Source organism: Aristolochia californica, unplaced genomic scaffold, assembly GCF_029961685.1.
Source record: "Aristolochia californica isolate CCGP_79_NKW_82.1479 unplaced genomic scaffold, dmAriCali1.0.hap1 SCAF_11, whole genome shotgun sequence".
Classification (NCBI taxonomy): domain Eukaryota; kingdom Viridiplantae; phylum Streptophyta; class Magnoliopsida; order Piperales; family Aristolochiaceae; genus Aristolochia; species Aristolochia californica.
In genome coordinates, this window is record NW_027181782.1 from 9,189,002 (window position 1) to 9,212,823 (window position 23,822).

General features: G+C 35.0%; 1 protein-coding gene and 1 pseudogene across 3 annotated transcripts; one reads left to right on the forward strand and one right to left on the reverse strand.

The window, feature by feature from the left end:
* The first annotated feature begins 7,911 nt into the window (after positions 1-7,911).
* LOC137944447 (uncharacterized) lies at positions 7,912-13,950 on the forward strand. 3 transcript variants are annotated; one of them, XM_068790132.1, is made up of 4 exons: positions 7,912-9,202; positions 12,963-13,046; positions 13,226-13,292; positions 13,764-13,950. In XM_068790132.1, the coding sequence occupies exons 1-4, from the start codon at positions 8,918-8,920 to the stop codon at positions 13,769-13,771; spliced, it is 444 nt and encodes a 147-aa protein (XP_068646233.1). In that variant the 5' UTR covers positions 7,912-8,917; the 3' UTR covers positions 13,772-13,950. The 3 variants fall into 3 exon arrangements, 2 of the variants coding, with proteins under 2 accessions (XP_068646233.1, XP_068646234.1); XR_011110818.1 differs by lacking the exons at positions 7,912-9,202; positions 13,764-13,950 and adding exons at positions 12,198-12,278; positions 12,382-12,466 and having other exon boundaries at positions 13,226-13,293; XM_068790133.1 differs by lacking the exon at positions 13,226-13,292.
* Positions 13,951-19,571: 5,621 nt separating this feature from the next.
* On the reverse strand, positions 19,572-22,843 carry LOC137943580 (silicon efflux transporter LSI2-like; annotated as a pseudogene).
* Between the last annotated feature and the right edge of the window lie 979 nt (positions 22,844-23,822).

The window sequence follows — 23,822 nt, forward strand, 5'->3', positions numbered from 1 at the left end:
TTACTTGAAGAACTTGGCTTACCTCAACTATTTGCTACCCCTATGTTTTGTGATAATCAAAGTATCATTCATATTGCCAAGAATCCGGTTTTTCATGAGCATACGAAGCATATTGAGATTGATTGTAACTTTGTGCAGCAATACTACTTACAAGGCTCTCTCACCTTGCCCCATGTTTCCTCCACATCTCAACTTGCGGATGTTTTCACCAAATCGCATCCAGCTCCTCGTTTTCATCATCTCATAGGCAAACTTATGTTACTTGCCCTTTCATAAGTTTGAGGGGGGGTGTTAATGTAAATATGTATATGTAAAGGGGCTGTCTTTTTCTTTGGTCCAAGGGCATACATGTAAATTCCCTCTTCCTCTTCTTTTTCGAATAAGGTTTCTCATCAACCCGACGAATTTTGTAACCTGAATGTGAGTTTGATAATGGAAAAACCTCTCTGAAATCAGAGAGATTTACAATTGCATCCACATAATATTTAAATTGACCATGAAGGTTTTTTGTGTCATTTTATGACATGGTAGATGACAAAGATGTTGCATCTAGCTGTGATTAATCATGATCTTTCAATTGTATATTTTCTCGCTACACACATTAGAGTGGAGACTAGTACCGTGACCAATGAAGGTGTTAAGCTCTTGACCTAGGCATGGCAGATAGTGATCCCCAAACATGGAAGTTCACAAGGTAATTTACCCATTTCAAAAGACCAAAGCGACAAACAAATCTCTGTTCATTGTTCCCTTTCTACATTTTTTGCCATTTTTACCCAACTTTTTTAACATATTTAGATAAATGATGAAGTTTTGAACTTATTTAGAAAAATAATCGACTTTGACCGGTCAATTGAACACATGTAAAGTCAAAAGTGACACGTAGGCTTTGACCGATTACGTATCACCACGTCATATGACAAATCAGCACTCGGTGAGTCGAACGACACATCATCACCCGTGTAGGATGCCATATCATTAAATGAAAAAAAAAACCCTCAGTTTAAAATATAACATGCAAACTACGTCATCATCAATGTAGTACCTTCTCTCATCGATTTAAAATATTTATAAATTAAAAAAATAATTTACACTTTAAAAATCAAATTTATTGACACAATTTTTATTACCATATATTTAAAATAATAAATTATTTAATGTATATTTATTAATTAAAAAATCTTACTCTTACCTATTTAAAACCATTTATTATTGATTAAAAAATTTATTAATTAAAAAATATGAAAATTTTATATTAGAGTTTTAAAATAAAATTTATCGGTGCACTTTTAATTACTTTATATTAAAAAAATTATAATAATTAATTAAAAAATCTTACTCTTACCGATTTAACACATTTTATTATCGAGTTAAAATATTTATAAAATTAAAATAATATATTCAAAAAATTATTTTTAAAGTTTAAAAATCAAATTTATTATAAAAAATTTTATTTCATTATTTTTAAAATAATTAATTTATTAAAAAGTATATTAATTAATTAAAAAATCTTACTCTTGACAGCGACTAGGCAATACGCCCAACAGACCGATCTATTAGGTGTGGAAAGTTACCGCCTACAAGAGTGGACAGAACCACTCTAATACCCATCCCGCCCATTCTTGACCGCCTCTCAAGGGATTCGAATGTGGGACGTGGTATGCCCGACTCTGATACCATGACAGCGGCTAGCCAATACACCTAACAGACCGATCTGTCAGGAGCAAAAAGCTACCGCCTACAAGAGTGGACGAAACCACTCTGACACCCACTCCGCCCATTCTTGACCACCTCTCATGAGATTCGAACGCGGGACGATGCGTGCCCAACTTTGATACCATGACAGCGGCTAGCCAATACACCCAACAGACCGATCTGTTAGGTGCAGAAAGTTACCGCCTATATGAGTGGACAGAACCACTCTGACAACTCTTACCTATTTAACAACTTTTATTATCGATTTAAAATATTTATTAACTGAAACAAATTTGAAAATTTTAGTTTAGAGTTTAAAAATAAAATTTATTGGTACACTTTTTATTACCTTATATTTCAAATAATCAATTATTAAAAAAATATATTAATGAATTAAAAAATCTTACTCGTACTATTTAACACCTTGTATTATTTATTTAAGATATTTATTAATTGAAAAATAAATTGAAAATTTTATTTTAAATAAAATTTATCGGCACACTTTTCATTACCTTACATTTAAAATAATAAAAAATAAAATATGTATTCTAATTAATTAAAAAGTCTTACTCTTTCCTATTTAACACATTTTATTATCGATTTAAAATATTATTAATTTAAAACATTATTCAAAAAATTTACTATAGAGTTTAAAAATCAAATTTATCGGTACAGATTTTGTTACCTTATATTTAAAATAGTAGAATATAAAATACCCTTATATTAATTAATTAAAAACCTTACTCCTACCTAATTAATACCTTTTATTACAGATTTAAAATATTTATTAAATTAAAAAATATTTAACATTTTTATTTTAGACTTTAAAAATCAAATTTATTGGTACACATTTTATTTCCTTATATTTAAAATATTAAAATATAAAAATAGTATATTAATTAATTAAAAATTTTACTCTTTACCTTTTTTACTCCTTTTATTATTGATTTAAAATATTTTTTAATTGAAAAAATATTTGAAATTTTTTTTGTTGAATTTAGAAATAAAATTTGGAGCTGAGTACTATACTTAGAGCCCTATTGGATAATAAGATAATCAGTAACCAAACGAGATCATGTAGTGTTGATGTCAAAGCCAGAACATTAGAGGCGAGACAAGTAGATAACATCAACGATAATTAATTACCAATAGCATTCTCATAAACAGTGTTTGGACAACAAGGGTTTATATAGAAGTATTAAACATGAATATATCAATAGTTTCTATCAATCATAATAGTTTACAAGACTAGAGCTGAATGGCTTCACTAAAAGGCAACAAGACAGCCTCTCCCAAAATAGATTGTCACCAATGACAAGATAGTGAGGCTCCAGCCAAAATCGAGTACTGCACAAAGAGAATATCCATCTTGTCTTCCCAACAAAACTTCTACTTCAATCTCTACCTCATCTTTTGGCATTTCCTATTACTCTCCTCATACAATTTTTCTTCCACTACAAAATGCAACAACGAACCCATAAAAAAATTATAGTTGACCAGAGACTTAGTCACATGATGAAACAGCAGTAATTACATGTACCCAAAGATGTAAAAAATAGTAAATTTAAAAAAATTTCATTCAATTTAGGTCAAGCATATAGGGATCAATAGCATGACTTGTCTAATACAAGAAAACAACAAGCTCTAAGTATAGTATTGAGTAAGTCAAGGTCGTTACTCAAACATCTTGCTAAGTATGTCTTTGACATGTAAAATAAATCAACAGGTATGCGAGAATTTGGAACAAATTCCCAACCACTATCGAATGTAAGACTATAATCCATGCAAACACTTGCATGATACCTAAGTTGTTTCAGTAGTGCAATTAAATTCCCAACAATGGCAGTTGAGTACAATGAGAAAATTGTGGAGATTATCACAAACGAGAATATCTTTGTTGCATGCCTTTTGACCATTTGAAAGAAACAAATGAAAATAATCATCACCACTACTTTCAAATACCAGACAAAAAATCAATAGCTAAGCACACCTGAGTTCAAGATATTTTTCTCTGCTTGAACATTGCGAAGGCGAATGAAATGATATCACCGACGCCTAGATTTGATGACACTTTGGTGAGATAGTCACATGCAAATGTCAATCCCATCAGAAACTTGATTATTCTGCTATCACTACAAATCAAAACTGAATTTTATATCTCTAGTGCATATCAATGATGGGATGGGAGTGCTTACCCGGAACTAACCATGTATCCCAACACACTGGTTGTAAGTAAAAAAGGAAGGAGAGTTCTAGCACTTATCCCCGGTGTTGCTGGTACAAAAAGATTCAGAGCAAATGAAAATAATTTTCATAAGAAAAATAATAAAACTACATAGACAAAATATATACCTAGACTCCAGTTAGCTTTATTACATGGGCACTAACCACAACTTCCACTAAGAACGGCTAAACAATGTAAAAATTTAAAATGACTAATTAATACATATATAATACCAAAAAATAAAAGACAATTATCAATACTAATACTTAAATTTTACAAGTAGTGAAAATGTTCACCTTGGATTGCTACTTCCTGAAGTGCTTGTTGGGGCGTTAATTGGTTGGTTTAGACATTTTCTAACATTATGCCCTAATTTGTTTACATCTACAACAAACATAGGTACCACTTTCTCCTTTATCCATTTTTGTACGTATACGAACTGAACGTGGTTGATCGGGTTGTTCCTTTCAATAGGTGGAACAACTCGTATACCCGTATTAGGCCAATAGAGTTTATCTTTAGGAGGATTGAATCCAATTGCATATGTTTGTCTATATGCCTCTATTGTATACCAAAGACCACACAATTGATTGAAATCATAATTGATTTTTCCACATCGCAATTGCATGGGCACAAAGAATTTTTTCCAATTGAAAGTAAGTGCATGTCCATGTCATATTCTCCAAATCAACCTGATACAACCTTTCCTAATCCACACGGGTTTATACACATTATCTTGATACTGAAGTACATTACATGCTCTTGCTATATCCACCTTATTTTTTAGAGAAGCATCAGCAGAGGGAGTACAAAACGATGTCATCTTTTCCACAATTTCATGTATTTTCAAAAAAAATTTATTTAATCTATCAAATGTTCATGCCACCAATGCTTCAATTGGAAGACTTCTAGCACATTTCAAAACATTATTAAAGCTCTAAGACATATTGGTGGTCATCACACCAAAGCGAACATTGCCATCATGCGCCACTGACCAAAACTCAAGACTCAATTCTCCTTCTGTCAATAATTCTTTTGCTCACTCACTTTGTAGCACAATCAACTCCATTGTCTGATCAAAATCTATAATATTTGTCTTCATTACTACAAACCATATGAGAGCAGTTAAAGTTTAATTTTTAAATATCTTATTGAATCAAAACATTATTAAAGCTCTAAGACATATTGGTGGTCATCACACATAAGCGAACATTGCCATCATGCGCCACTGACCAAAACTCAAGACTCAATTCTCCTTCTGTCAATAATTCTTTTGATCACTCACTTTGTTGCACAATCAACTCTATTGTCTGATCAAAATCTATAATATTTGTCTTCATTACTACAAACCATATGAGAGCAGTTAAAGTTTAATTTTTGAATATCTTATTGAATCAAAATATTATTAAAGCTCTAAGACATATTGGTGGTCATCACACCTAAGCGAACATTGCCATCATGCGCCAGTGACCAAAAATCAAGACTCAATTCTCCTTATGTCAATAATTCTTTTGATTGCTCACTTTGTTGCACAATCAACTCCATTGTCTGATCAAAATCTATAATATTTGTCTTCATTGCTACAAACCATATGAGAGTAGTCAAAGTTTCATTTTTGAACATCTTCTTGAATCAAAATATTATTAAAGCTCTAAGACATATTGGTGGTAATCACACCAAAGCGAACATTGCCATCATGCACCAATGACCAAAACTCAAGACTCACTTCTCCTTCTATCAATAATTCTTTTGTTCGCTCACTTTGTTGCACAATCAACTCTATTGTCTGATCAAAATCTATAATATTTGTCTTCATTGCTACAAACCATATGAGAGTAGTCAAAGTTTCATTTTTGAACATCTTCTTGAATCAAAACATTATTAAAACTCTAAGACATATTGGTGGTCATCACACTAAAGCGAACATTGCCATCATGCACCAATGACCAAAACTCAAAACTCAATTCTCCTTCTGTTAATAATTCTTTTGCTCGCTCACTTTGTTGCACAATCAACTCCATTATCTGATCAAAATCTAAATATTTTCCTTCATTGCTACAAACTATATGAGAGCAATCAAAGTTTCATTTTTGAACATCTTCTTGAAATTGACAACTATATGACGAATACAAAAGCGATGAAAACATCTTGGAGTTGGAAATTGTCTTTGGACCGCGCTTATCAAAACCTTTTGACGATTTGAAATTAAAGTAAATGGTCTTCTTCCTTGATTAACAAAACGTTTAGACAAGCTAAAAACCATTCCCAACCTTTTTGATTTTCTGATTTAATAACAACAAAAACTAGAGGAAAAATACCATTGTCCCCATCAAGAGTAGTAATAGTCAACAAACATGTAGGATATTTCATATATAATTATGTTCCATCAACACCAATAAGGGGTCTATAGTATTGGAATCTAGCAATGGATGACCCAAATGATCAAAATACACATTTAAATATCCTTTCATGACCAAATTCATCACAACATAGTATGTATTCATTTGCTCGACTCTTTAGCAGAGGTTGAGAGAAAATCCACGTTTAAAGAGGAAATTGTCATAAAAAAAGCAATTGAAATATCAAAGTGGCATCCACCCAATTGACAATCAATTTTGTTGGATGTAATAAGGAATCGAATCTCGTTTATTTCTTTAAGGGCCCTATAATTTTGTCAATTTATCTTATTATTTATTTGTATTGTTTGTTTGGGAAAAAAATTAAATATTCAAGTAATTTTACCCCTTTACTCGTTACTATTTATTAAATGGAAAATATATATATAATAATTATAAAGATAATTTAGTTGATGTGTTTCTAATAAAGATATTGTTATGCAAGTAGAGGTAAAATAGCCTAGTCTATTTATTCCTATATTGATATATATTAACTATGATTTTAATTAATTTATATTACTTTTTGTATGAATATATATTGAGTTTTATAATTTTATAAAAATCTTTTGTTTTATCTATTTATTTAATTTATTCAAGCCCAAAAAAGGGAACAAAGGTCTCCATTAAAAAGTTGCCTAGCACTTTATATCAACAGATTCACTACTCCTTGTCTCAGTTACAAGTTTCTTACTCTTTGGTAAAGAATGTACTAGAACTAGCATGCTTTGACAACTTTTCCTGAAAGTGGCTCTTGGCATGGTTTTGGCCACCATACTGCTAATATGGAGGTTAGACCAAGTCGGTAAGCATATTTTGTTCTAGTTGGGGATACACTTATAAACCCTCTAATTGACGACCCCTCCAAAAAATTAAATAATTCAAAGAACAGACAAATATTACAGAGATGAACTCATGGATGTTTCGCATAACGCACCATCAACGAAGGAAACCAGCTGGGATACAATGACCCCTCCAACAAATTAGAGAATTCAAAGAACAGATAAATATTACAGAGATGAACTCATGAATGTTTTGCATAACGCACCATCAACGAAGGAAACCAGCTGGGATACACTGATTGAGGAACTCTTTGAACTTGGGATCTTGATTCTTTGGCCATCTTGAAATCCTGAAGTTCAAGTGGAATAAAAAAAAAAAAACCAAGAATGGAAAGGGAAAGTGCAACAGGTAGCGATGTCCCATTGTTTGAACCAGGGACCCCCATCTCGAATCCAACTGAGAACTCGATTCCATCCCCTTGATAGTTCTGCTGTTTTCTCAGTCCTCCACAATTGAACTAGTCGAGGTGATTCAACATTTATCATAATTCTACTACTTGGGCGAAGCCCATTTTTCTGCGGGTAGGCATAGTTTTTACAAATCTACGAGAGTAATTTTTTCTGCAAACAGTGGCCAACATCCTTTATGCTTCAAGGGCTAAGTAAAAAACAGAGGATTGGATTAAAAAAACATTCAAATTTTTTACTTTTGAGGAATAAAACCATCTTTTAATCATTTAATTATAATAGAATCATTTCATAAAAGAAGAGGGTTTAACTCTTTTCTCTCCTCCGAGTTCCAACACCAAGAAAAAAGGAAAACGGATCGTACAAGTGTCTGTTTACAAAGGAAGTTATCATCAAGAACCTAATATCTGACCATAAACACGATCTTCATAGAAGTCTATTGAGCAAGCAAACAAACTTCTCTGGGCCGAACGTTCTTCCTCGTTTCAGCAACCTCACGAAGTTTTTCTTGAGCCCTTTTTATGGTGTCAGCAAAACGGTTCTTCAACCGGAGTTGGTGATCGTTGCAGCAATTGGTAGAAAAAAGCTCCGGGCGATCAATATGTTCGATGATAGGAGAAAGCATTCCGGTCGGTAGTTCCGAAGAAAGAGTAGGCGCAGCATTAATCCCTTGTAGCACTTGCGATCCACAATGGACTTCTGAAGTAGTTGGAAATATCTTTGTAACCAACTTGAGGCGCTTCTTGGTACTGTGACGATCCTCATCTTTGGACATGGCGGTGCGTTTCGGCATTTGGTCGAGTGATGGAGAATTTGAGAGAAGGTTGAGAGTGAAGAATTTGAGAGAAGGTTGAGAGTGAAGAATTTGAGAGAAGGTTGAGAGTGAAGTAGAGTGAGTGTTATATATAGGCCGAGGTTACAGATAGAATTCCAATTGGAATGGGATTTGAATTGAAAGAAACCGCGTTTCCTTTTTTAGGATAGGAAAGAATGGATAAAGGGCATAAACTTGGTAAGTAGAGAATTCGCACGATTAGCCTTAAAGAATCAAGACTCGCTTGCATAGCTGTAATCCAACTTCGATGAAATTCATCACATGCTCTCCTACCAACGACCTGAATCCGAATTTTCCGAGCGATTCCAACAGCGGCGAGGATTTGGCCACAAGGATAGATCTCCAAGACGCCGAGCGTGTCGGAGATGGCGGAGTGAACGGCATTGGTGGAGACCTTTCTTCTGTTCTTCATCGTCGTCGTCGTCTTCCCTGCCTTCGCTTCTTCGACTGGGGTCGATTTCCCATTTATTGGAGACGGTGGAGAGGGTGGAGGTGACGGTGGCGGTTTTGGAGTCTCAGAATGGGCGAGGGTGAGGATAGGGAGGAAACCGAAGGTGAGGTTGAGATAAAAACTGTTGGGGTGGAGGGGTTGGTACCCAAGAACCTGGCCTTCCTCTTTGCAGAGCATCTGTTTGTTTATTTGTTCCTTCGAGTTTTGATTTTTCAAGATGGCTTTCACTGGGACTCTTGTGAGAAGTGCAAGGCATGTGATAGGACTGTTTACATTGTTGCTATGTTATCTGCTGATGGTGTGGCCTATCACAAGACCTGCTTCAAATGCAGCCATTGTGGAGAGCCCCTTGTGGTTAGTATTTTTGTATTAGGATCACAGATAAGCTTTTTTTTTTCTTGTTGTTCTGGGTAGAAGTGTTGTATTGTTGAAATCAGTATGACCCATTTGAAATAAGCTTATCTGTTTTTATTTTCCATTAATTATGCTGATGATGTATATCTTTAGATGAGTAACTACTCTTCCATGGCTGAAGTCCTCTACTGCAAGCCTCATTTTAAACAGCTCTTCAAGGATACATGAAGTTTCTCCAAGAATTTCCAGCATGAGGATTTATGCTCTTTCCCTACATGGGTTTTCTCATACTTGAAACCGATTCTTTCTCTCTCTCTCTCTCTCTCTGTTTAAACTCGTCACTGGTGCTGCCACTGGCCCATAGTTCTGAATAAATTTGCGGTAGTAGCCCGCATGACCCAGAAAACTCCGTAATGCAAAACACGACTGTGGTTGCGGCCACTCGTGAATAGCTCGGATCTTCTCGGGATCCACCGTAACCCCCTCATGTGAGATAATGCGTCCCAGATATCCCACATGTGAAGCCGCAAAAGAACACTTGGAGTGTTTCAAATAGAGCTGATGTGCTCTTAACAAGTCGAAAACAATCCTCAAGTGTGCCAAATGTTCCTCAACCGACTTGCTATATATCAAAATATCATCAAAAAATACAAGAACAAATTTTCGAAGATAGGGGCTAAATACCTCGTTCATCAAAGCTTGAAATGTGGAGGGTGCATTGGATAACCCGAACGGCATGATGACGAACTCAAAGTGGCCATGGTGCGTGCGGAACGCCGTCTTCTCGATATCAGAGGGGTGCATCCGGAGCTGATGGTATCCTGAACGGAGGTCGAGTTTAGTGAATAACCACGACCCATGTAACTCATCCAGAAGCTCATCCACTACCGGAATCGGGAACTTGTCTTTTACTGTCTGCACGTTCAACTCCCGATAATCCACGCAGAACCTCCATGTCCCATCATGTTTCTTCACAAGTAAGACGGGTGAAGAGAACGAGGAGCAGTTGGGACGAATAAGACCCTGTTTCAACATCTCATGGCACTGACGCACTATCTCGTCCTTCTGAAGGTGTGGGTAATGGTATGGTCGCACGACCACTACCTCAGAACCTGGTTTCAGACAGATCCTATGGTCACAGTGCCTCATGGGAGGTAACCCCGAAGGCTCCTGGAAGAGATCATAGAACTCCTCAACCAGACCATCACTAGTACTATCAGGCTGATCCTGTGTCTGCAAAGTGTGTATGCGGTGGGCCCTGTCCACCTGACAGTCCTGTAAGAGCACCTGACTTCCGGCCAAATCAAAGGTCATGGTTAAAGCCGAAAAGTCCCACAGAATGGGCCCCAATGTTTGTAACCATTTAATGCCTAAAACCATATCAAATCCTGCTAGGGGAATAACAAAAAATTCTGCATTAAATGAAGTAAATCCAATGGAAAAAGTTACCGCCTTACTAATCCCATAGCTAGGGATCTTCTCGCCATTGGGCACTGAGACGGTGGCTGTCGGATGAGTGTGTATCTGGAGCTGGAGATGTTGTGCGGCTGTCAAACTCAGAAAATTGTGTGTACTCCCCGAGTCGACTAGTCCCACCAGTTCTCGGTTGATGACATGAGCTCGGACTTGCATTGTAGTAGGCGATTTCTGCCCAGTAATAGCATGCAAGGATATCTCTGGTGGTTCCTCCTCGATAATATCCTCTGGTTCCTCTGAATCCTCTGAATCCTCCATCTCGAGCCAAAATAATCGTTTACATTGGTGTCCGACCCGATACTGCTCATCGCAGTTATAACAGAGATTTTTGGACTACCTTTTTGCCATCTCTGCACTCGTCAATTTTTTTATAAAGCTCGGTAGGGAATTACCAGGGCGGGGATCGGCTACCCGAGTCGTAGTCGGAGTGTGTCTGGATGGTGCTGCTGTAGATGCTCCCTGAGATGAATTATAGCAGCGTCCTTGCCACGTGGAGGAAGTGTTCCTCTCACTCGACCAACCCGGTTGATTCACGTGACAGATGTTGATCCATTGAAGGGGAGAAAGGAAAAAAACAAAAACAAAAAAGTTGTAGGGCAGGGAGTCCTTGAGGCCAAACCGTCTCTAACATTGTGACAGATTATGGGCCTCGAGTCCAAACCCGATACATACCACTCGAAATGGGATAGGCAACCCTAATCTGCCCTTTTGTATAATAGATTATGGGCCGAACGAGGTCCACCATCACTCATAGTTGGATCTCAGCCATGATAAAGTAATTTATGGGCTTTATAGTTGAATTTATATAAAAAAGTCTCCAAAGATGTACCTGAAAATTTGTTTTTATTTTTACTATTAATAACCACATCAACCAAAACTAAAGATAATCCCAGCTAAGATAAGTAAAGGCCCCATTTATACTGGCATTTAGTTATTTATAAAGCCCTTGCGTGAAAAATTCTGCAACAATTTTCCTAGGAAATCTGCCTTTCTCATTGTCCAGCATGAGAACAGTAACAACCAGTTTTCTCTGCTGCCATAAGATTTTTACTGTAGAATGCCAAAAGATGGCAGAGAAAACGAGGGTTTTCAGCCACGGACATGGAAAAAAAAAAAAAAAAGACCGAGAGTCAAGCCCGTGTGGCATTCGTTTTCCATCAAAACACCCATGATTCAGCAAAAAAACAAAAGTGACAGATAAAAAAAAAAACCCAGTAGAGATAGATATCATAAAAATAGATGTGAGAGGGTTGTTGGAGACGTGAATGTTTCGATCCCTGTAATGGAATTTCTACATCAAATGTAATCGTCATCAGAAAAGTCGAAGAAGGGTTCATAATTTAAGCTAAAAAAGAGGCGATAGTAGCACTTATTTATGACATTTTATGTAGCTTTATCTGTGTCAGTGGCATATTAATATGCTGTTCTAACAGAGAGGGTTGGGTTGCTTAAGAAAATTTGTTAAGTCGTTATTTGTTTCATGTTACTTTTACTACTACAGGAGTGGCTTGGTAGGAATTCTAGAGAAGGTTGGACTCTCTTCTCTTTATGCTGGGTGGGGTGCTGTTCTCTGTAGAAATATTCCACATTCTATAATCAGGTCGATTTTTTATGTGCTTCTTTTATGATACGTCTCCTTCATATTGGTTCTCTCTATTGACTATGAGAGACTTAAAAAAATTTCACTTGTTCTTTTAATGCAGTTCTACACCTATGAAAGTCTAAAGCAATTCATAATGCCATTCGCCATCATCACAGCCTAATGCTTATACATACCCCGTACAGATGGTTGGCTTCGTTGTCCTTTTCTTAATACTTAGTTTGCATATCCATCTGTAGACATATCATGTGAGTTACATGTGGACATTATACTAGGGAAATATTTGAGATGTTGTTTTTTATAATGCGTCTTTACTCTGATGGGGAGGCAAATCTGCTTGGTGCTTAATGAATAAATAGGCTTATGATATGCTTTGAACGCGGGACATGTCTTGTCAAATTCAACTCTCACATTGCATACTATCTTCGAGTTTAGAAATTGGCTAGGCATCTAAAGTAGGATATCTATGTTCTATGCTTCTTTCATGTTGTCTAAGTGGTTCTTGTAAATACTGTAACTCAGTGTTGAGGTCATATTTGAAGTTGATAAGGATTGGGTTGTGCTAACCTTGTATATTATTTAGTTGACTTGGTGCCTGATTTTTCTTGCTTGATTACCCGATGGTGTTGCATGTAATTCAACTTGTACTTGCATTTTAACATTTATGTTGCTTTTTCCATGCAGCTGGTATGTGGGGGACTTGCTGGATCCACTGCAGCATTGTTTACTACCCCATTTGATGTGGTGAAGACAAGATTGCAGACGCAGGTGGGTGCAGCCATATTCATTTTTGTCATGATAATGGGTTTGTCTTTTTCTGATTTTCGAACCATCTTGATTGAAAGGGATGTATGCTTCCCTTGCGAACTGTCATTGCATCCCATTAATTGTGATGCTATAAGTTGCTGTACTTTATATTACATGTTTAAGTGTTTGTTGCTAATTAGATTCCAGGATCAGTGAGACAATACGATGGTGTTTTTCATGTCCTTCAAGAACTAGCCAAGAATGAAGGTGTGAAAGGTCTCTTTACAAGTATCTTCATTTACTTTTATTATCAAGAGATAGCAGAACTCATTTTTGAGATGTTGTTATGCTTTCTTGTTTTATATAATATTAACAGGGAGGGGAGCAAACCTTGAATTAAAATAAAAAAAAGAGCTTACAACTAGAGATATCAGAGCTTTAATAGCTTATCTCCAGCAATTTGAGAAATAATATAGATTGGATCAATATCTGATGCAGAATAGTTGATTGACAGAAGCTGGGGAAGTGAGCAGTATGTTTATGTGTGGGGATGTAATTGGTTTTCTTTGGCCCAATTTTCCATTAAGTTTATTCCATTATCTACTGAAGAAGGAAAAGCTTTGCATGGTTTTTTTAAAAAAGTGTTGGGAATAGAGTAGTTTTCTGTTCTATACCAAATAATTGTGTAGCACTGTGGGTTCTAATTTCAATGTCCTTGTATTCATTTGTTTTGATCAGGGGATTAACTCCTAGGTTGGTTATGTACATGACGCAAGGAGCACTATTCTTTGCATCTTATGAATTCTTCAAGTCTGTGTTCTTTCTGGATAGGCCACTCCTATTTGAACGTGATAATGAGTCCAGACAAAATTCTGAAGATTGTTCTTCACCAGTGAGGATTGAGAGAGTTGGAACGGGCGACTCGGCCTGCTCTAGGGTAACTGGAATGAGCGAGTTGGAACGGGTGAGTGACACCAAGTCAACCCTTACGATCCGACTCAGAAATTAAATCTGGTTACCACTTACCATATGCTGTCGAAATTTTTTTTTTTTTTTTGTTTTTGCGCGCTGGAGGTCGTCTTCAACCTCCAACCACGTGCAGAGAGGGAGTGCCTCAATGGCGCTTTTTAAATGGCTGCAAGGTCAAGAAAATGAGGAAATAAAGCCATGAAGTTTCGACACAAAATGCACTGTTTCAGGTATTTGAAGCCCATATCTGCATTTGAAATCTATTCCTGAACTTCCTATTTTTGCATGCAACAATTAGGTCATACCTTTGATCATTGGATCAGTTTATTTTGCCATGGGCCTATTTTACCACTCTTTCTCTGTTATTGTCTTGTCCCCAACGTCTTTCTTAGTGGTTACTAGGCTTTGATGATTGACAAAAAGAGTAGGATTTAGTTTGTATAGTTTTCTGTTTTTGCTTTCTCTAAGGCAGCTGGTCATGTTGAGAATACAAAATTCACATAGGGACGATCACATTTTGAGGATTTTATTCTGTAAGTGGGTTTTCCTGAATGAGAAAATGAACTTTCAAAGAAGAAAATAAATAAGAAAACATGAGATAAATCTTATCCTTTAGCAATAGTTTGTTCTCAGCATTGTGGAAGAGAGTTTGGGAAGAAGCAATTACTGTTTGGTTCATTTGACCGTGCCTTGTAAAATTTGACTTTTTCTATGCTCTGACACTCTGCATGCATGGCCATAAGAAAATTCGGTAATAGAGACCTTATCTTGTGCAATCACCTCGCTAAGTCTGATCCAAGGTGGTTTTCTCCGACTCGGTATTTGACGCCTGAAAAACAGGTACTCAACTATTATGCAGCTAAAAGGCTTCTGAAAATTCAAATGAAGATGAAGCTTTCTTTGGTTGAGGGCTTTGTAATAAATAATAAGTGCAAAAGAAGAAGAGACAAATGAGAGAGATCGACTAAAGACCTGGTGTGAGCCATATAGGAGGAGCGTAGTGTGAGGAAGATGTGCCTTGATAATGAACTTGAAAGCTTTGATCCTCTAGGTTGTACACTCCTTGATCATGAGCTTCCATTTCGCTGGGCTTCATCCCAAAGTATTCGTAACAATCATATGTGAAATAGATGCAATTTCTTTAATTAATTAGTTAATTATAGAATTAGAACGTGTTTAATTAATTAATTAATTAACTAATTAGTAGTTGTTCCGTTAAATAATTGATTAGTTACTACATTAAATAGGTCAATTAGTCGGTTTATTAACACAAATTATCGCTTAATTGATTAATTCCTTACTTAATTATTATTTATTTATTTACTAAATACATTGGAGTGAGTCATTCATTTTCACTTTCCCTTGTGTGCGCGCATTGACGATTTTAGAATAACTATCCTGATTAACCATCCTCTTTTCTCCTAATTGGAACTGTTATCTAAAATAATCAACAGTAATGTCATATAACCTCTTGGTGGAGATGATATACAATGGTGATGATGTTGTGATATCTGAAATTATCATGTTTGTAAAATCTGTGATCAGTTAGCACTTGATTGTTAAGAAAAATAGAAAACACAAGACAAGCCTAAAGTACAATAGGGTGTAACCTCCAACCTCATGGACAGACGCCATGCTTAAAAATATATATATATATATATATATAATTTTGTACAAAAGGTCATCCATATTTTAGTTAGATTCTCTTCAAGGCACATGTTTTTTTGTATCATATGATGCTCTTTTAGTGAAACCATGCTAGCTATAATTACGTTAATTGAATTTAAATTATTTTAATAATATATATATTATTTTAGTATTTTTTGTTGTTTGAATTATTTTAATTTTCAATAATTTTATTAATGTAATTTTTTATATATTTTTTTAAATTTTAGTATTAATAATAATATTACATATTTTTATTTTTAATTTACTATATTTAAATATATTTTTTTATAATTTAAATTATCTTTGGAAAATTTATAGAAATATAATTAATTTTAAATTTTTTATAATAAATTAATTTTATAATTTTTGTAATCTAAATTATTTGTAATAATTTATATTTATTTATTTTTAAATTAATATTTATTTTTATTAATTATTAACTTTTTATGTACTATATATTTGTTTATATTTTTTTACATATTTAGATTTTTAAATAATAAGACAAACATCATAAGACAATGTTTCCACCTATGGTTAATAAAAAGATTTTCACTCCATGTGTTTTTTATTTATTTAGATATTTATCGAGTTAATAAGAGGCGGACACTCAACATCATTGTAGTGCAATTGAATCTAAGAAGCCTAAAGCAATGCTTTAGAACATGAAACACCAAGACAAATATACTTAGCAAATTCTAAAAATATTTGTTACTACTCTTCTTAATGAATAAACTCATGACATCATTTAGAAATTAAAATGTTAGTATCACAAAGGTGTATAAATTGCGATATAGCTATAAAATTAGTCATACGATTAAAAAGTAAGGGCAGATTGACCAACTTCTCATGCCCTAGCTTTTTGTAGCCCAAACATGGAACCTCTGGGTAAACATAACCCAAACCTTTGAACAAGGAAGCAAGATTTGGGATAAGCCAAAATTCACTCTACAAAGAATATTAGCACCGGTCGATGATAGTAAAAAAAAAAATTAATTGAAAAAACAAAAAAGTATATATTAAATTAAAAATAATTTAAATTCAATTAATATAATTATAGTTAGCATGATTTCACTAAAAGAGCATCATAAGGTTAAAAAAAAAAAAAATTCTCTTGAAGAGAATCTAACTGACATAGTATATATTTAAATCATGCCACAATTAACATAGTCATGTTATATAAAATAAAGAATAAAGGGAAATCACCCAAATAATAAACACGTTATGTTGCATTTCATTTCTTATCCAATCTTGTGCACAAAGTATAACATCTACAATTTTTGGGGGTATAATACACTCATAGTCATCCAAAATCTGACATCCGGTGCTAAACGCAGCTTCTGCGCGACTGTAGATATGTCTTCTACAATAGGGGAACAAAAGTTTGTAGAAGTGGCAAACCAAGGTCATTATTTTAGATGTTCCAACTATATGGAACTCAACAAATTTGATATTGAGCACAACATTGGAATTCAAATATGCATTTATTAGATTACTTGAACAAGATGAAGCTTATAACCTTTACCTTCATTTGAAGAATAGAAAATTGTATATCTTGTAAGTTAATGTCTACAAATTTTTATGAGGTAACATTGACTTTCTCAAGCACAAAAAGCTCAACAACCAACCACTATTTTATTGAGATTTGTAAAATTTATTTACTTTTGAGAAAATTTTGTGATTGTTCAGAGTCATTCATTGTATCAATGACTACTATGATGATGAAAAAAGTTTAAGAAATAATATGGTATATAGTTATCACAATATTAGCCATTGTTCTTGTTTTGAACCCTAAATTAGTGTTCAAATTAGTGAAATTTTTCTTCGAGATGATTGATTTATGGTGAAGAAGTAAAAAACAAATTTTAAGAGATTCACAAGGGATTAAGAGATATTTATGATGAATACAACTTTTATTCAAGTAATTACTTGACTAGTGCATAATTTAAAGAAAATATGGATACAAGCTAGATTTACTTTAATACAATCTTATGTTTTTAGTAAGTTGGGATGTTGAATAAATGTATCATAATTTTCTCAAAGAAACATCAGTCACTGAAAATATGAGATCGGATTTTGATACTTACTTGGAAGAGATGACTTAACAACCCAAGATGGGTTCCAGTCAAGAAAGCTTTGACATTTTAACTTGGTGGAAAGAAAATGCATCAAAATATCCTATTATGGTAAAAATAATACGTGGTATATTAGCAATTCTAATATCTATGGTTGCTTAGAAGCTGCATTTTGCACCGGAAGTTAGGTTTTTGGATGACTAGAGTGTTCTATACTCCTAGAAGTTATACTTATATGCACAAAATTGGATAAGAAATGAAATGCAACATAAAATGTTTATTATTTGGGTGATTTCCCTTTATTCTTTATTTTATACAACTTGACTATGCTTTATAAGTTAATTACTAAAAAGTAAGAGAAATAATGTAATTAATTACTAAAAATAAAAAATAAAACAAAAATGAAAAATATAATTGATAATGCTTATAAAATTAATTGAATCAAATAATTAGTTAATTATATAATTAGAATAGATTAAATTAATTATATAATTAAGTAATTACTACATGTTTGATTAAGATATTGAATATTTATCTCATTAAATAGGTTAATTGACATATTAATTAGCATAAATTGTCACGTAATTAATTATTGTCTTACCTAATCAGTAGTTATTCAATTAGTAAATACATTTATTGCTAATTAATTAAATAGTATTAGCTACAATCAAATAGAATGTCATTTTGGTTGTTCGCAACCACTACTTTAATCTTAATTCAATTAATTAGTTAATTATATAATTAGAATGTGGTTAATTAATTAAATAATTAAGTAATTAGTAGATGTTCCGTTAAATAATTGATTAGTTATTACATTAAATAGGTTAATTGATTGGTTAATTAACACAAATCATCACATAATCTATTAGTTTCTTACTTGATTATTAATTATTTATTTACTAAATACATTGGAGCGAGTCATTCATTTTCACTTTCCCTCGTGTGCGCGCATTAACGATTTTAGAATAATTGTCCTCATTAACCATCCTCCTTTCTCCTGGTTGGAAATGCTATCTAAAATAGTCAATAATAGTGAAACCATATGATGCTCTTTTAGTGAAACCATGCTAGCTATAATTAGGGCAGATTGGGTCAGGTCGGGTGGGACCTCCCACACTTTTGATTCACATGACAGATGTTGATCCATTGTAGGGAAGAAAGAAAAAAAAAAGAAAAACGGAAAAAGTTGTAGGGCAAGGAGTCCTTGAGTCCAAATCCTCTCTAGCATTGTGACAGATTATGGGCTTTGAGTCCAAACCCGATACATACTACTGGAAATGGGACAATCTAACCCTAATCTGCCCTTTTGTATAATAGATTATGAGCCGAACGAGGTCCACCATCACTCATAGTTGGATCTCAGCCATGACAGAGTACATTTAGTCATTTATAAAGCCCTTGCGTGAAAAATTCTGCAACAATTTTCCCAGAAAATCTGTCTTTCTAATTGTCCAGCATAAGAACAGTAACAACCAAGTTTTCTCTGCTGCCATAAGATTTTTACTGTAGAATGCCAAAAGCTGCTGGCAGAGAAAACAAGGGTTTTCAGCCACAGATATGGGAAAAAAAAAGACCAAGACTCAAGCATGTGTGCCATTCGTTTTCCATCAAAACACCCATGATTCAGCAACAAAACAAAAGTGACAGATAAAAAAAAAAAAAAAAAAAACCAGTAGAGACAGATATCATAAAAATAGATGTGAGAGGGTTGTCGGAGACGTGGATGTTCCGATCCCTGTAATGGAATTTGTACCGTCAGGGTGAACCACAGTAATTGAGTTCACAGATCTGTCACAAATCAGAATTGGTATTCAAATTTAATTGAATAACTGCTGGGTCGTCATCAACTCTTTTCAGCTGTGAGGAATTCAATTGCAAATGGGTTTCAGAATTTCAGTTGCCTGTGGAAACGCTTTTAACCGAAATCTACATCATTACATAATGTTCAGCTACAGAGTACATTAAAGCTTTTTAGCAAGGTGAAAATTTGACAAAAAATCACCTATGCTTGTTAAAGACTCTTTATCACTTCTGACCCTGCTGGAGATGAGCTTGTTGGATGTTAACTACTGGAAGATACGATCTAGTATGGGAATTCAAAAGTGCTGTATACAGGCAACCCACTGAGAATCCATTGCTTTCTAACCCTTTATGAGAGGTAAGCCTATTGCTATGACTATGAGTGTCGAGGGAATTCCAAATCGGAGATGATGCCAAAAGGAGAGAGTGTAACCGGAGATGGCCCGTCTGGCCTGCTTGCAGACTATCAAGTTTGCTGCAGACCCAAGCAAAGGAAAGGTTGCCTGCAATTGTGCTCACCCATGCCAAAACAAGCCATGCCTTTGTTTCTTGCGTTGCAGAAATGGCTGCTGCAGACACCGCCACGCGAGCTCCAAGTAAGAGAACTCCAAGAGAAAAGATATACGTTATACAGAACCATCCATTAATAAAAAGGACCAAGTCAGCAAAGGAAATGGTGGCACTCCTTCCATTCTAATTCAAGTATGCTTCAGTTTCATGCTTTCAACAAGAACTGCTCTCAGAACATGTTCACAATTGTGGATAACACATGCAACTTCTACCAGACTGCTGCATGATCATTGAGCTGTAGAGCTTAAAATCTTTTACTCCTTAAATTGAGTCTCATTGGATAAGCTTTACACAGGTGATCCCATGTTTGGTTTTATCAGCTTTCAACGCAATGTGCTATGCATCATTGAAAGTGGCCATCAAATTATGATCTCACTTCAAGAGCCCTCAAGAAACTTGTGATCTTACTTTGCAGCACTAGAACCATTTTATAGCTCCTAAGGAAGTACTATTTAGCAGAGGACAACTGAACATGTCAAAGCCAGATAATCCAGATAGATAAATTGATGAACCACCTCTGTGATATGCAGCTACTGGTTATAGTTGAATTAACATGCTTATTATTCAAAACTACTTAAAAAGCTTTGAAAAGAATAGTTTTTGTATGTCGTTTAAAGAATTTACAGATATATAGTACGACTAAACAAACATTAAACAACCAACTGAACCACAATTGACTGGAAAAAAAGGATATTTAAAATAATAACACTCTTGCTAGAAGTTTATTCTTCAAGATACAAGTTAAACTACTAATACAGATTACAGAAATACTATAAAACATTAAATTGCACGAGAAATTTGCAGAAAAAAGTTACTTCACACTGGAATCTTCACTTGGGCTATACAATTTTAGCAACTCAAGACCGATAGAAAAGCTAACATTGCTTTTAAGCATATTACTTGGGAGAAGAAGAAAGAATGAGAAAGATATATATTTGTTTTAAAGAAAACATGTGTTTCTCCATACATTAATATAGCACTTGAATTTATCCTTTGAGCTTCCCTTGATCATTAAACATCTTTAAATTTTATAAAATGTTTTACAAGTTAAATGAAAGCTACGAATAAAGCTTTTTAGCAAGGTGAAAATTTGACAAAAATCACCTATGCCTGTTAAGGACTGTTATCACTTCTGACCCTGCAGGAGATCAGCTTGTTGGAAAGGAAAAACTGGAAGATACAATCTAGTATGGGAATTCAGAAGTACTGTATACAGGCAACCCACTGAGGATCCATTGCTTTCTAGCCCCTTATGAGAGGTAAGCCTATTGCTATGACTATTGAGTGTTGAGGGAATTCCAAATCGGAGATGATGCCAAAAGGAGAGAGTGTAACCGGAGATGGTCCCTCTGGCCTCCTAGCAGACTACCAAGTTTGCTGCAGACCCAACCCAAGCAAGGTATGATCATTAAACATCTTTAAATTTTATAAAAATTTTTACAAGTTAAATGAAAGCTATGAATAATATAAAAAGATGTGCAGTCATAATTACCGGTAGGAACATTAGAAGCAACATTCGAAAGAACAAGTATCACAGCAGCCAGCACTATAATACCGGTAGGACTATCAATTTGTGCATGTGGCTCCATTAAATCCCAGAAAGCACTGGGTATTCCGGTTTTATTGAAACCATAAACAGTTATAAACATCCCACAGAAAAATAAGAAGAGGGGATATGAAACCTGGAAGCAAAAACAAAACAAAAAAAAGTTTGAATCTGGTAGATTAAACGATTGGAATAAAATCTCAGTGTGCAATCTTGAAAAAGAATTCCAGTAGCTGAGTTTAAGAAAGAAAAAACTTTAGAAAAAGAGAATGAAGAAGAAGAAGAAAAGTTATGTAAAAACTTAAGAAAATTAGAATGCTGACCTTTTCCAGGCATGGAAATGCATCCTTGAAATCAACAACCATAAGAACTAGAGCTGTTGCAATTGCTGTGTTTGTGATATTATGCTCCATTAACAAAGCAATTAGCATACCAAGTGTTACAAGGTACACACAAGTCTTCCGTAACCACCTCTTCCATGTCATACCAAGTGTTATTAGGTACACACAAGTCTTCAGTAACAACCTCGTCCATCTCTCTTCCACTTCATCCCCAGCTACCAGTTCAAGCACAGCAGCCTGTTCTTCATTTTTCACCGGTGATAACAACCTCCAATACATACATAAGATAATAACTATATTGACCACTATCCCCAGTAGCATAGCAGGAACTATTCCTGCAGCAAATTTACGAAAAGAAATGCCACTCTGAACAGCTATGATCCAGTTTTGTGGATTGCCCATTGGCGTAGCTGAGGATCCAATATTTGCACTTGAAGCCAAGGCTAATAAGAATGGTTCAGGTGGCAAGTTATTCTGACTTGCAAATTTCAGAACAAATTCAATGAGAATATTTGCACTTGAGATGGCTGAAATGAAACAAATCCGACAGAGTAAGTCTTTACCACCTCTGCTTTTATACGAGAGCATTTTATCCAAATACTTGAACATATCGGCTTGTTCAAGATAGAGACCAACAATCCTGATGCCAAAATGGAACCAAAGGAAAGGAGCATCAATGGCATCATAAGCTTGGTCCATGGTGATAACTCTGAAAAATACCATCAGACCGCCAACCAACATAGAACCAGCTATTCGGCCAATTGGAAGAAAGGGAAACTTAGAAAAAACAACCGAGACACAAAAGATTGCAAATGCAATTGAGCCAAAAACAACTTCAACAGCACTAGCCATGGGGAAAATCAACGCGACAGGGGATAGGAAAGCACAGAGGGGATGCCTCTTAAATAAGCCACTCAAAGAGTTTGTTACAACAGCTTACCCTGCTTCCACCACCACGGCCACGTACCCTGCTGTACGATGTTACTGCCGACTGAGCTTGTTATTTTGGAAGGCATGCAATACATGCCCTCTCTCGGTGCGCGACTGTCAGCGGCCCTAGCGTCGCCGTAAAGCTTCGGAGACCCAGCGCCGACGCCGGCGACCATTCCGACAGGTTTGCCAGCGTCGACGACTTTAAGGAACGCCGGTTAACGTCAGTTTCTGAGCGCGGCTGGAGGTTGAAGACGACCTCCAGCGCGCAGAAACTGGTTAATTCAAACCATAACGTATTTTGGTAAATACCGGGCGAGTTGGATCGGGCTGAGACTCGCCGTTCCAACTCGGCTTCTGCGTCTATGGCCGGGCGACTTGGTGCAAAAAAAGTAGGGATGATTCAGACGAGTTGAGTTGGCTCGCCGTTTCAACTCGCTTGAGCGAGTCGCTCGATGGAAGACCGAGCCGACTCGGTACTCAAATTTGATTTTGCACCAGCGGGATTCGAACCCGCGCGCTGGCAAAATATACGGCACCAATGACCATTAGGCTCGTCGATTTTATATATTTAAACTTATATATTCATTTTCTCTTAGAGTTTTGTGTTTTTTTGGGCATATATTTAAATGCATGAAATTAAAGTTATGTAACAGTTTTATGCATTTTTGGCATATATTTAAATACATGAAATTAAAGTTATGCATTATATTATATTTTTTAATTATGCATATATTATGCGAATATTTTTTGCATAGTAATAACATGTTGGTGTTAGTTAAGATTATGCAATACATGCTATTCTCATGTTAATTTCGTATTTATGCGATTTAATATTTAGTGATCCATATAATTTTTATTAATTAGAGAGTAGCCACATCATCTTTAATTTAATAAAAAT

What these genes read in the sequence shown, in the direction of transcription:
- LOC137944447 (XM_068790132.1), top strand. Translation starts at nt 8,918, where the DNA reads ATGGGCGAGGGTGAGGATAGGGAGGAAACCGAAGGTGAGGTTGAGATA. An exon ending in ATTGTGGAGAGCCCCTTGTG is followed by an intron (nt 9,203 to 12,962) that starts GTTAGTATTTTT and finishes TTTTCCATGCAG; the next exon opens with CTGGTATGTGGGGGACTTGC. An exon ending in AGACAAGATTGCAGACGCAG is followed by an intron (nt 13,047 to 13,225) that starts GTGGGTGCAGCC and finishes GTTGCTAATTAG; the next exon opens with ATTCCAGGATCAGTGAGACA.